At 49.8% G+C, this 12,759-nt stretch overlaps 5 protein-coding genes; 1 reads left to right on the plus strand and 4 right to left on the minus strand.

Moving 5' to 3' along the window:
• Positions 1-26: 26 nt before the first annotated feature.
• FFUJ_14508 (uncharacterized protein) lies at positions 27-2,731 on the minus strand (the record flags this gene model as incomplete). XM_023576449.1 is given in 5 exon segments in its annotated part: positions 27-1,120; positions 1,167-1,621; positions 1,647-1,717; positions 1,734-1,876; positions 1,918-2,731. The coding sequence occupies 5 exon segments, from the start codon at positions 2,729-2,731 to the stop codon at positions 27-29; spliced, it is 2,577 nt and encodes an 858-aa protein (XP_023430014.1).
• A 679-nt stretch (positions 2,732-3,410) lies between these two features.
• Positions 3,411-4,307, minus strand: FFUJ_14509 (uncharacterized protein; the record flags this gene model as incomplete). XM_023576452.1 has 2 exons in its annotated part: positions 3,411-4,137; positions 4,189-4,307. The coding sequence occupies 2 exons, from the start codon at positions 4,305-4,307 to the stop codon at positions 3,411-3,413; spliced, it is 846 nt and encodes a 281-aa protein (XP_023429661.1).
• Positions 4,308-5,880: 1,573 nt separating this feature from the next.
• Positions 5,881-6,621, minus strand: FFUJ_14510 (uncharacterized protein; the record flags this gene model as incomplete). Its single annotated transcript, XM_023576453.1, has 1 exon — positions 5,881-6,621. One exon carries the CDS (start codon positions 6,619-6,621, stop codon positions 5,881-5,883), a length of 741 nt encoding a protein of 246 aa, XP_023429909.1.
• A 1,242-nt stretch (positions 6,622-7,863) lies between these two features.
• On the minus strand, positions 7,864-9,348 carry FFUJ_14511 (probable CDP-alcohol phosphatidyltransferase; the record flags this gene model as incomplete). Its single annotated transcript, XM_023576454.1, has 1 exon — positions 7,864-9,348. One exon carries the CDS (start codon positions 9,346-9,348, stop codon positions 7,864-7,866), a length of 1,485 nt encoding a protein of 494 aa, XP_023429662.1.
• A 1,714-nt stretch (positions 9,349-11,062) lies between these two features.
• FFUJ_14512 (reductase) lies at positions 11,063-12,052 on the plus strand (the record flags this gene model as incomplete). Its single annotated transcript, XM_023576455.1, has 1 exon — positions 11,063-12,052. The coding sequence occupies one exon, from the start codon at positions 11,063-11,065 to the stop codon at positions 12,050-12,052; it is 990 nt and encodes a 329-aa protein (XP_023429663.1).
• Positions 12,053-12,759: the final 707 nt, after the last annotated feature.

Consider the following 12,759-nt stretch of genomic DNA (forward strand, 5'->3'; position numbering starts at 1 on the left):
GCGTCAAATGACAAGAGGGCGCGTACTTACTCATTGTAAAGCAGGCATCGAGCTTGATGTCTAAGCTCCTCATCCGAAGGAACATGACAGATTGGGTTATTGGGTGACATGGCTGCTTTTACCCATCTCTTCATCTCGCGCGCAAACCACGGGAGGTGATTCGGGTCATTCAAGACATAGATCCCCGGACCTAGCCACGTCGGCCGAAGGCCAGACTCGCCTTCTGCTCCAGGACTCGGGGTCGTCTGTGGTATCTTGGGTGGTGATTTATCGTCTGACCAGAGCCATGTAAAGTCATCGAGTGATGCATCGAACGTGGATTGATCAACGTTATTCGCTGGTTCGTTTGCTTGCCGGGTCATGCTTGTGCCCGATGGTCCAGCTTGCCCTCCGAAAGACCAGTCATTTCCGTCAAAGAGAGACGAGTTGTTCACCCAGGATAGATCATGCTGTGCCTGGACACCTGTAGACTCAGTAGACCATACCATATTACCCGGCAATGGGAGTTTCCAGCTATCATCGGCTGACATAAGGTCTGCACGCCGCCTAAAGTCGCTTATCCAGTTTGTTGAGTTATACAGAAAACCGATTAACCAGTTTGCAACAAACTCGGGCTTCGTTTGCAGTTCGCTTTCCATCTGCATGACAATACGGCCTGCCTCTTTTTGTAGTTCTCTATCCGAAACTTCGGACAGCGCCCTCATTCTTCGACCACGCATGAACGCTTGCAGTCGTGACTCCAGTGGACACTCTTCAAACAATGAGTTCTTGCCCTTGACCCTCAAAACAGAAAGTCTACTTTCTGTACTCGATCGAATCGGTGCAAAGCGAGCTTGTTGAGCAATCTCGTCAGAGGACAGAAGCAAGTCTCTGAACCATGATGGACTCCCGTGAGTGTCCAGGTTCGCTTCGGGAAACGTTACTTCAGAGGCAAACATGATGCGGCAAGCCTCCAGTTGTAGGCTTTCGTGGCTCGGCAGACTTCCCACATTGTCGTTGTGATTCGAGATAAAATATGCCAACTCGAGCGTGATGAGCTCGTATGCACTTCGAGGAGAATCGGGTGGTTTGCCACTCGCTGCGAAGGGGAATGGAGTTCCGCGTTCCAATTCGACCAAGTCTGATACATATTAGCAACGTACTTCAAAGTATTCTACTGTTCTTACATGGTGGTAAAGCCTTCTCTATAGTCTTCAAGATGTCATCTTCAAATCCCCAGTCGCCAACCCAATTATTCATCGTACACCCCATCTTGAAGTGGTTAGCAACATGATCAACTCTATCAATCCATCTAGTCATAGAAGCTTGACAGAATCCACATCTTGAAATGATATCTGGTTGTGCTGTCCTCCACAGTTTCATGGAAAGGTCAGTTAATTTAGCGTTGTGTACCAGGCGCAGATGTTGTTTGAGGTGGTCTTTCCTGCTAAACGATCTTTCCTGACATGCAGATGGATTATGGCCACTTATATGCTCACCACTTGGGCTATTTTCTCCGCAGAACAGGCAGATGATTTGGCCAGTATCTGGATCTGTGGCTGTTGGGCCGTCAGGGGAACACTCCCATCGTTCTAAAGACAGGTGTAATGAATTCTCATGACGTTGCCAGTCGTATTTCCGGCTAAAGGTTTCGGTACAGAATGTACATTGGAATGTGAGGCGGGGTTTCATAAGTGATGTTTTCTGGGGTCTTCGTTTTTGGATCGACCTGCCTCGACTGTGTGATGAGGTACCACTAATGGAGCCGTGGGAGGAACGTGAATCTGCTGATGTGCTTCTCGATGTTCCGAGACTGCTAGTCGTTGATCTATGGCCTCGTCTCCGGGGTATTCTCTCGTCAATTGAGAACGTGCGTCTCCGACTTCGACTTCCTGCTCTTGTCAGATTCAACCTTGCGCTGGGGGTTAGGTAACATACTGGATGTGACTAATTGGCCTGAAGCCATCGCCCGGGCAATAGCAGACACAGCAGCCGGTTCATTCTCAGGTGGTGAGTCGACCCATCTCTGCAAAGGATGCATCCCCTTCTCAGACCTTCTTCGCGGTATCGGTGTACCAGCTCGTGTTGGTGTATACTCGGCAGGAGCCTTGCCAGACTTTCCTGAAGCTGTCTGAGTTCCGCTATCTGTAGTAGTTCTCCGTCTTCGGGCATTTGCTAGCCAATTAGTAATTTGAGTTCGAGTCAAGCCGGTCTGGAGCTCCAGCATATTCTTTTCTTCTTCATTTGGATACGGGTTGTCGGTGTTTCTAGCAAACCAGTCCTTCAAGGAGCGGATGGCATCGAGAGTGAAGCGATGACCGATCTTTGGCGGGAGGGGAGAAGGGATTGGCGGAGTAAGGATGCTGGGTGATCGAGTTGAAGATGGAGATTCAGAAACATTTCTCATGAGGTCCCCGAAGTTGAGTGCGAGTTGATCAGTCCCTGGGCGCTGTAACCCATCGCGTTGCAAGCTGGTATCGCCTTGAAGCTGTGTCTGTGTGAAGTCGGTGTCATCTGCCGTGAGAGGGAGTTGGGTCATATCCGCAGACCACAAATCGTCAAAGTTAAACTCGAACTCATTCTCCCCCAATCCATTCTCAAAAGCAGATTCATATGCGTTCGACTCAAGTGTACCAGGATCAAAGGCCAATGCGTCAAAGTCCAAGAAGGGCTCCCCACTGGAGGTTGCATCAGGAGGGGCACGGTGCTCCGTATCGTTAGTATCACCCATATCGAGGTTATCAACGCGCATAGCGTCTATTTTCGGATGAATGTATCCGTAGGGCGCGGACTTGAGAGTAAAGAAATGTTGGTGAGGGTCAGAGCGACTTTGGCTTGAGACGATTGAAGGCTCGGTACGCCCCACTTAAAGTCAATTGCGCCCCAGCAGCCGAGCCTAGTCCGAGATCGGATATCTCTATAACATCGAGATTTATGATGATTTGATGAGAATAACCATTATTGCAGTAAATGCCATTGCACCGAACTTCATTAAAGGCGTGAGATATGTGGTGGCGCGCCCTTGTTAATAATCCCTGTTCACTACCTTGAAGGTTGCGTGCAGAAGTTCACGAGGACAGCATCAGATAAATAGTCTGCACAACATACAACCGAGCCAATACAATGTTTCATTTCAGCTTATTGTAATTTCGATGATGACGCGCAGCCTTGTCGTGGTCGACGCACAGCATATCGATTACTCACTTGTGGCATCCCTTTCAGCCCAAATGACAAATAGATGGCCGCAAGTCAGCAAACATACGGCATCATAATTCGCACGTTCATGCTGAGTCACTCAAGGAATCAGTCATATTTAGTAAGGTTATATAAAGCTGAGTTGTGTCCATTCTGCCAGAAATCCCGAGTTTGAACTCCTCCATCAAGTTTGACAATTTGGTCCATATCCTCTCCATCACTCTCCCTCCACCAAATCATTCTGAATTTAACCACTGTTCGAAGTCTATATAAGGTTCCGGTCCCAGATCCAAGTTGCTAGTGTCCCATTTTCCCGCACCAGTCAAAGAGTTTGCAGACTCGTATTCTTGGACATTAGGGAGTGGAGGGTATGGAAGAAACCCAAATATGTCGTCTTTGCCATCCGGACCAGGATCAGAGAAAGCAATCGTCGTTGGACCTGTGAGAGGAGCAGTCACCTCAGACAGGAGCGTGGACAGGTGAGACGTGTTGTCAGCCGTCGGGGGCGGCTGAGAGATGGTGTTCATCTGTATCTGTGTTGGGACAAGTGAGTCTCTGTCTCGGAACTGCGTCAAGAACATCTCGTTTCTCGTCTCGTTCTCGACTCTTGCAACAAGCTCGTGAGACTCATCCACTGTCACGGTGTCGCTTGGAAAGATAGTATCACGGATCTGTCTCCAGCTCCGTTGAGATACGCATTCCTTGCCACCGGTTTCTTTGTTGAGTTCATGTGAAGCAGCAGTCTGCTTCCACCCAAGTTTCTTGCAAAGCTCATATCGAGCTTCGTCAATGACGTAAGCCCTCTCCCTAAGGGCTTTGTTTTTCTCGGAAGGCTCCTTGGGACATATCGCCTTATGGTATATCTTCTCACGCTCCAGGGCCTGGCTGCTCATGGAGCTGTTGAACTTTTTCAGGCAATCATTGCACCAGAGAAATGGACTGTGGCATCGCTTGATATGCTCACTGAGGGTTGTTAGCATGTTTGAGGGCTGGGATAGAGATGGTAGGACTCACTTGAGCTTTTCTATATTCTTGAAGCTCCTCTTACATTTCCCCGGAAAACGGTCGGCGATAACACAGGGATATTTCTTTTCTTGTGATGCAAGGCCGCGATGAGATGTAGCTCTTCTCATTATCACAGGCAGTAAATGGTAAGTTTCGGTCGACCGTATGGTCTTTCTCTGGATTCAGCCTTATGTGACCCTCTCTCTGGTGACTGACGATGCTTTCTGAAGTCCTTGTCTACGGGCGAGATAGACCCAACAGAAGATCATTCCTTCGCAGCTTGAGACAGGGGCAGGCCTACTGTCCAGTCGATGTGACGTTGTCAACACTCTCTTGCTTTGGGGGCTTTGCTCGATGCAACAGGATCGAGAGATGACAGCCGGTGGGTGGTAAGACTTTGTCTCAGCTGCGCAGTTAACAGTCAGACAGTGTCGCGTCAAACAACCGCGTCTCGTTGGACAGCGGAGAGTTGACTTACCTTTCCTGGTATACACTATACCACGGCCAAAGGGTGAGTACAGTAATAGACTACCTCACGGGACGGTACTCGAAAAGGAATAAAGCAAAGGAACGTTGCGAGATGGTGGCTCCTTCAGGATTTGCATGAGCAGAGTTGAAAACCTGGAATTGGGCCTTTGAGAGACATGATGACTGCAGAGCCGCTTGATGACTTATTTTCATCGCAGCTACATTTTTCTCTCCCTTTTTGGTGTTTTTCTGACCCCTCAATCGACTCCAAATCGCCCAACCCTGGCCGACCCCAATGGCCAATGCCCAACCCTTTTTGGGTCTGATCAACCGGCTGCCTGCATATGTATGTACTCCAACAGCTACGTGGCTCGGATGCACCGTTGACCGCCTTTTTGACACTTGCTTGTGTTCGTATGCAGGGTGAAATTGCGGGTGGTTTCGGTAGCCTCGTTGTGTTGCTGTTGAGTTGGGGGCGGAAGGGGAAGCTTGGCTGGATCTGAATTTGGTATGCTTTGCGGTGTTGATGTTGAGGAGACCCTCCATGTGTGTGTGGATGATAGCTGATTAGTAGGTAACAGAGAAAACACGAAATTCACAAGTCAAAAGATCGTGATTACCTGTAAATACCCGGTTCAAGTCTATATCCGCTGTGCCGCGTAAATGGAGAACAACCCACGCAGACTGCGGGGGACTCAGGAACAGTATCTTATTCGGTGCCGATATGCAGGGGCACTGACCTTGGCGACCTATCGAAGCTTCGGAATATATTAACTGAACACCATTGGATCTCTTGCGTGACTATTAGAAGACCTAGTGCCTGAGCTTGCAGAAACACGTGGGGTTAGGCTCAAGTGGCAAGTCTAAAAGCGTTCTCGGCCCTTAGCTTGGAGATGTATAATTCAGCAGGGCTACTAAGAGTATTTACTCCTCATTGATACTATGGAAAGAGTTCTATTTTGTAGTGGATGCTAGTAAAATTACCTATCGATAGCCCTTAGCAGTTTTGGTGGCTCACTGTACTCACTTGGTCCGGGGACTTCCGTGTACTGTCGCTCTCACCAGTCGTAAACAACATATCTCAGAATATTTTCAAACCAATAGTAGCTGTAAGAAGTTTCATCGACCCTTGCATAAACGGTATACGTCTTGGAACGACAGTACAATAAGTCAAAGATCTTGTTATCTACCCAACTCTCCTGTACGTCCCATACTCCCTTGCACAACTCAGACTCATCCCTGTACCAAATCAGCACCCTCCTCACCTTGAATCTCAATAAAGTTTCCATCAGGATCAACAATAAAGATGAGCGGGTCAACACTAGACTCGAGTCCTTGAACAATCGCTTCCCTCTCCTCTAGACTCAACTGCGCAACAACAGCAGGCGGCAACCCAACAGCTGGGCCAATCACAAGATCATCAGTGAGTTCAGTAAACTTCTCTCCAAATTTCTTGACAATTTTTACATTAGGCATTGTCTCCAGACGCTCTTGTATCTTCTGGGCATCAGGGACAACAAGCCCAATATGGGCAAAGGTGTTGGGATGTTGAGAGCTAGACTCAATGTTCTTGGTAGGAATATCGAGGTAGTAAATCTCGAGAAGACCCTGGGCATTGTTCTTCTCACGGTTTAACTCCAGAGCGGTCTGATAACCTGTTCCGTTTTTGCCGCCGTGAGCATGAGCTAGGTAGGTGATCGAATATTTTTTGCTAACGTGCAGGGTGAACATTTTGCGGAAGCCAAGGACTCTGGAGTAAAAGTCAAGACTGGCAGTGAGATTTCTGGTGGAGATGGCGAAGTGATTGATGAAATACCCAGTGGTTGCATAATCTGCAGGTTCGTCGGTGCCGAGTACAGGGTAAGGAAATTCATGTTGTCCTGACCGCCGAGGAAGCGTGTTGGGGATTGAGTGAGACGAGGCGCTCAAAATGAGCTGAGCCCCTAAGAGGAGAGTAGATAGAAATCGGGCCATGATTTTTGTATGTCTTGGAAACAGTGATGGGCTGTTCTCGATGTAGAAGATTGATTGAGAATGCTGAAAGAACAACTGGCAGATGCAGGACATCGACTTTTATCATTAAACTACCCTGTCATCTATCTCAAATTGAACGCTCAATTGACCGAGCTCGTCTTACTTTCGGACGAACTTGCACGTAAGATTTGTCCTGTTGAGGTATTGATGAGGCATTGCTGGTGTTTTGGCCCATCGCTCAACCTCGCGTTTGCTTGTAGCGAAACGCGACACAGGCAAGGGCACGATATCACAGAGTAAGCTTACGCGAGCTTCATGAAATCCGACTTCTGCTTACAAAATTTGTTCCGCAAAGATAAAGGTAATTACCCTGAAATGCTCCATGAACCCGTCTTCTTGAACGCAACTGATCCATGACTCGGAGGAGAAGCTGATGATGTCTGTCTCACATGTCTACCTGAGGCGAACTGTGCTATTTTCGTGATAGTGGACAAACCCCTAGAAACTGCGCTAAAACTTCCCACTGTCAGCCATGACATCGTTGCATCACCCACTGGAACTCCTCACTTTACGTTGCTGACCGAACGGGCTACGATTCAAAACGGTCTTGACGGTGCAAAAGAGTGTCGCTGGAGAAATACGTATCGCTGATCTTTTGGAGCTTTCCAGGTTTTCACTTCTGCTGATCTGGCTATTGAGTTCGGCACTTGCCTTGAATCTATGCAGATCCCTAGATGAGCAGCCAAGTGTGAGATCACGACTCTGACATCGAACTTGTCATGTTCCCTGTACCCACCTGCTTGCAGCCTGGTTCAGGACGGGTATCGCTGCCGATCGGGGACAACTTTGTGGTTGCAAGTTGCAGGTACAAGGCACAGTGAAGTACAGTAATGGCACAGGGCCTACAGGGCAAACAAGATACCGAGCATGGATGCGACCACATTGATCTTCTCAATTCAGACACACCTCAATCACGGTCGCGTTCACGATGCAGGGTCAGGAAAAAATTGAGAATTTGCTTTCAATTGAACTGCTCCAGGCAATTCCCCAAGACGCACTCAGACGCGTCCGCCCAGTGCCATCTTGGTCAATTCAATCTATGCTATGATATCAAGATTCTATCGCTGGTCTATGCCAAAAAGTCAAAATCCATGGGTTCAAATTCGTCGTAGACTTTTCAATCCCCCCAATCCAAACGCCATAAGCCAAAACAAAGTTCGTTAAAATGTCATCGTCGCACGCTTAGACGACAGCGGCGGCATCAGCAGCGTCACCGTGCAGGACGGGGTTGATCTTCTCGTCGAAGAAGCACTTGAAGTCCTGGCCAAGCTCGTTGCGGAGAGCCTTCTTGACGGCTTCCAGAACGTTGGGGAAGACGCCAAAGTTGGCGGGGTTGTTCTCGTCGTTGTCTCCGCCCTGGAAAACACCAGTGCGCACCAAACAAGTGTTCCACCCGTACATGTTTCCACCGATGATGTCGGACGCGGGGTTGTCACCAATCATGTAGATGTGCTCAGGGAGACGCTCCTCGCCGTGGAGCTCGCCCATCCATGAGGTCAGAACATCGTCAGCGTACTTGTAGGTAGCTAACTCAGGCTTGCCGTAGACGACACGCTCGAGGTCAGCGCCGGTGAGGGCCTTGTACATAGCCTCAAGACCGATGCGGAAAGCACCCTGGGACATACGAGGGTAAGGGTGCTCTGTAGGGCAGAGAAGATCACCCTGGGAGAAGTAGATAGGGACGCGCTCAGCAACGGGGTCCTCAGCGACAGTGCCGAGACGACCGTTCTTTGCGCGGAGGACATCCATGATGATCTGCATGTCGGTAGCGTAGTCTCGCGAGTCAGAGAAGACCATGATAGCCTCGATGCAGATCTTGGTGAAGTCACGGGGACGGGAGGTGGCGCGCTCCTCCTCGGTGAAGACGCGGTAGGGAGCAATGGTAGGGTCCCAGGCGACAATGTCGTTGGGGACGACGATGTTGCGGAAGCCGTACTGCTCAGCGACCTCACGGCAGCGGTAACCCTCACCACCGACGACGAGGACGGTGCTGTAGTACTCAGCCAGAGCACTCATGGGAGTGTGAGACTGGATGAATTGGTCGGTCTCAACAGGGTTGCCAAGGATCTTGGAGAGCTGCGCGCAGCGATCCTTCTCGATCTTACCAGATCCGTTGGTAAGGAAGATGTGAGGGATCTTGATGCCAAGCTCATTGTCTCCGTTGAGGATCTCAAGAGCCTTCTTACCCTCGGGGATCAGACGATCACCGTGGACGAGAACACCATCAATGTCGAAGGCGAAGGCCATGTTCTTGGCCTTCTTGACCTTCTCAGCCTGGAGGTCCTGGACCTGAGCGACGAGGAGTTCTCGGGTAGGCTGGATCGGGGGCATGCCGGGACGGGTGGGTCGTCCGTCGGCATGGTGAACGGAGGAGAGGCGCGACTGGCGCTTGCGGGGGATAGGCAGAGCAGTACCGAAAGAGTTTCGGGAGGATCGTCGGTCCCTCATCGAGGGCGAGACGCTGAGGTTGTGCATGTACTTTGCGGCCTCTGAGATGGAGGACCTGGTAGCGGGGATCTCCTGAGGACCGTTGACATCGTCGCCGGGAATGGCGAGGCTGTCGTGGTGGCCCTCGCCGTTACTCTCCCCGTTGTTCATGTTGGACATCTTGCGGAGGGTGCTGGGGGAGTTTGGGGTGTGGAGTTCGTTGTCGTCGTAGGCGGGCATGCTGAACAAGAAAGACAGTCGGTATGAAGATGAGGATGAATGTCAAGTCAAAGAGAGAGGGAAAGAAGACAGTCGTGGTAGATTGGGTTATATCGGGGGGTATCAAGTATGAGTGAAGGGAAGACTGCTCGGGTATGATGATGGTATGAGATCGAGATGATGAGCAAGAGAAATGGGGCGGGGATCCGTATTTATCTATCTCGAGGGTTCTCCCAGATACTGTGAGAGAGTGAGTGAGATTGAGTGAAAACTCGCCCTTGTTGTTGATATCATCATCTTTTCTCACTTTTCACATTTTTCCGGGAACGTCTCGTCCGTTCAAGACAAAGTCCATGTTTCTTCTTGTCGAACGGCGCTACCGAAGTGGATCTCGGGCGTTCACCGTCAATGCAATTGACTGTTGTCAGTACAGTACATGGGGAATCCGTTATCTGGAAGGGCTAGAGAGCCAAAGAACGGACTGGAAGACGACACGTTTGAACCGTTTCTTCCCGTTTTCCGCGACAAGCAGTGTGAAAAATGAGAGTTGTTCGCACGCCCCTAGGTATTTGACTTAAACTTTGAGCCAGTCGTCATAGCTCGTAGCAGAGGTGACGTGAGGTTTGTGTCAAGATTGACTCCGCAGCCCCTCTTAGCAAGTTACACCATTCGAGAAAGATATGCCTCAGTAGATAAAAAGTACCTCGACTCAAGGCCTCATTATCGCTTCGCATCGCTATCTTGGAGGTGCTGGCCGAGAAGAGTCCGCACCAAGTGGACATGCAGTGGAGATGAGCTTTGGCGGTGCCTGTTTTTGCACGGGAATTAAATTGGAGAAATTGCAGAAGGGGTTCATTTCTGACATCATCCCTGTCTCCACTGCCGAACAAGGGGCCTCAGAGTACCCAGAGGACCCTAGACTCTGTCGTCGACCGTCTTTTTAGGGTGGATACCGTTACTGAAGAAAATACGGCTAGAGCGGGTATTGCTAGTATTCAGCCTCTCGTCTCGAAACGTAAGGGACGTTCTCAGAAGGATCGCCACTTGCGGCTCCAATTTTCAAGTGATAAGATTACTTTTTTCACTCTTGATCCTCTGGTTGGTCGCTGGATGTTTCCCTGACTCAAGTATTTGTCCACGTAGCTCTCATCCTCATCTCCTTGGGCGAAAACTCTACATGCAGTACATACAGTGCCTTAGCTGAAGCGAGGGGCGATCAAGTAACTGTACATATCGGCACAGAACATCCACCTACAGTTCTTGGCAAAACGGAACAGCCCTGCAGCCTCAGTAAAATTTCCCATCAAGGTGAAGATTCGTTACTGAGAGACTCTCGCATCTGGTCTAGCTTAGCCTTTCTAGAAGTTTCCCAAATAAGGACATGACGTCAATGTCCATCTCGACCCAAACTCGCCTCGCGCGGCGTCGGCGAAAAAAACATGACCATGGATAATGGATGACAGCCACCTCATCAAGTACATACTGTACATACAGTAGGAGTAGGTCAAAACGTGCCATCCTTACAATTGCCGCCGCGTAGGTATAGAGTTTTCAGCATCGGTAGGTACCTCTCCACTGACGGAACGTCAATTGAGATATTTTATCATCAATTTAATCCCTTTAAAAGCCGTTCATCTGTAAAACTGCCCCTCACTAGTCAAGATTCTCACTCCCTATCTTTCACCTACTCACATACCCACCACTCACTCCCAAACTTCACCCAAACATCTACACCATGGCCGTCTCAAACAAGACCACTTTCACCCTCAACAATGGCGTCAAGATGCCCGGCCTGGGCTTCGGCACTTTCGCCAACGAGGGCGCAAAGGGCGAGACCTACGAAGCTGTCAAGTGCGCCCTCAAGGTCGGCTACCGACACCTCGACTGCGCCTGGTTCTACCTCAACGAAGGTGAGGTCGGCCAGGCTGTGAGGGATTTCCTCGCCGAGAACAAGGATGTCAAGCGTGAGGACATCTTCATCTGCACAAAGGTCTGGAACCACCTCCACGAGCCCGAAGAGGTCAAGTGGTCGTTCGAGAACTCCCTCAAGAACTTTGGCCTCGACTACATTGATCTCTTCCTTGTCCACTGGCCCATCGCCGCTGAGAAGGATGAGGATTACAAGCCCAAGATCGGACCTGATGGCAAGTACGTCATCAAGAAGGATCTCACTGAGAACCCCGAACCCACATGGCGCGCCATGGAGGAGATTTATGCTAGCGGCAAGGCCCGTGCTATTGGTGTCTCCAACTGGACCGTCGAGGGTCTCAAGAAGCTGCTGTCCTTCGCCAAGGTGAAGCCAGCTGTTAACCAGATCGAGATTCATCCTTTCCTGCCCAACGAGGAGCTCGTCAAGTTCTGCCAAGAGAACGACATCCTCCCCTCCGCTTACTCTCCCCTCGGATCTCAGAACCAGGTCCCCACGACTGGTGAGAAGGTTCGCACCAACGAGACCCTCAACGCCGTCGCCGAGCGCAGCGGCAACACCCTCGCTCAAGTACTTCTCGCCTGGGGTCTGCGCCGCGGCTATGCTGTGCTGCCCAAGAGCTCAACACCCTCTCGAATTGAGAGCAACTTTCAGGTTCCCAACCTGTCCGACGAGGACTTTGAGGCTATCCAGAGTGTTGCCAAAGGCCGACACACTCGCTTTGTCAACATGAAGGATACCTTTGGTTATGATGTCTGGCCTGAGGAGACTCCCGAGAACGGAACTTCTGCTGTTTAAGTTATGAGATTATGATGAATACCCTGATGGATGAAAAGAATGGCAAGGAAAAGAGTGTATTATAGCGTTTGGTTAGCGGGACAAAAGTTAGCATGAGAGTCATTCCGCTGTTTGGAAAGATGAAATTGATCACATTCCAAACAAATCTGATAGTAACTTTTGCGACTCCGTGATGCATGAATGAAATCCGCTGCAACACCATGAACGTGAACATCTTACTTCCTTCAATGAGAACCACTCGTGCTTGAGAGAGGATGAGTTCAGACGTCAAATAATCACGATTTGACGACAACTTCAAACTAAGCTGCCATACATTGAGCATCTGTCGTTATCGGGATGGCCTCAATTCTCGGCAAGTGTGCCGATAGGATCTATAATCTCATCAACGATCTACAAAATCGCGCCATATACAGCACGCACCCTTGATCTACCTCGGCGAGATCTTGCATATGGTTATCCGATAGATCAACTCCCGTATAGGTACTTCTTATCAGCGACCAGTCAAATCAGTCCTCACATCTCAAAAAATGACATCTTATCATAAGCATGGACCAGCCTCTGACCGCTCTTCATGAGGGACTTTAACGTCCTGTACCTTGTTGAATTGATAAGGTTGGCATGTTTAGAGTTGGCGACTTGGCGACTTGGCATATATGCCCGCAGATAAGCTTTCGCTGACTATCTTCACGAAATAGAGAACATCGAGT

This window comes from Fusarium fujikuroi, chromosome FFUJ_chr04 (assembly GCF_900079805.1).
Source record: "Fusarium fujikuroi IMI 58289 draft genome, chromosome FFUJ_chr04".
NCBI lineage: Eukaryota > Fungi > Ascomycota > Sordariomycetes > Hypocreales > Nectriaceae > Fusarium > Fusarium fujikuroi.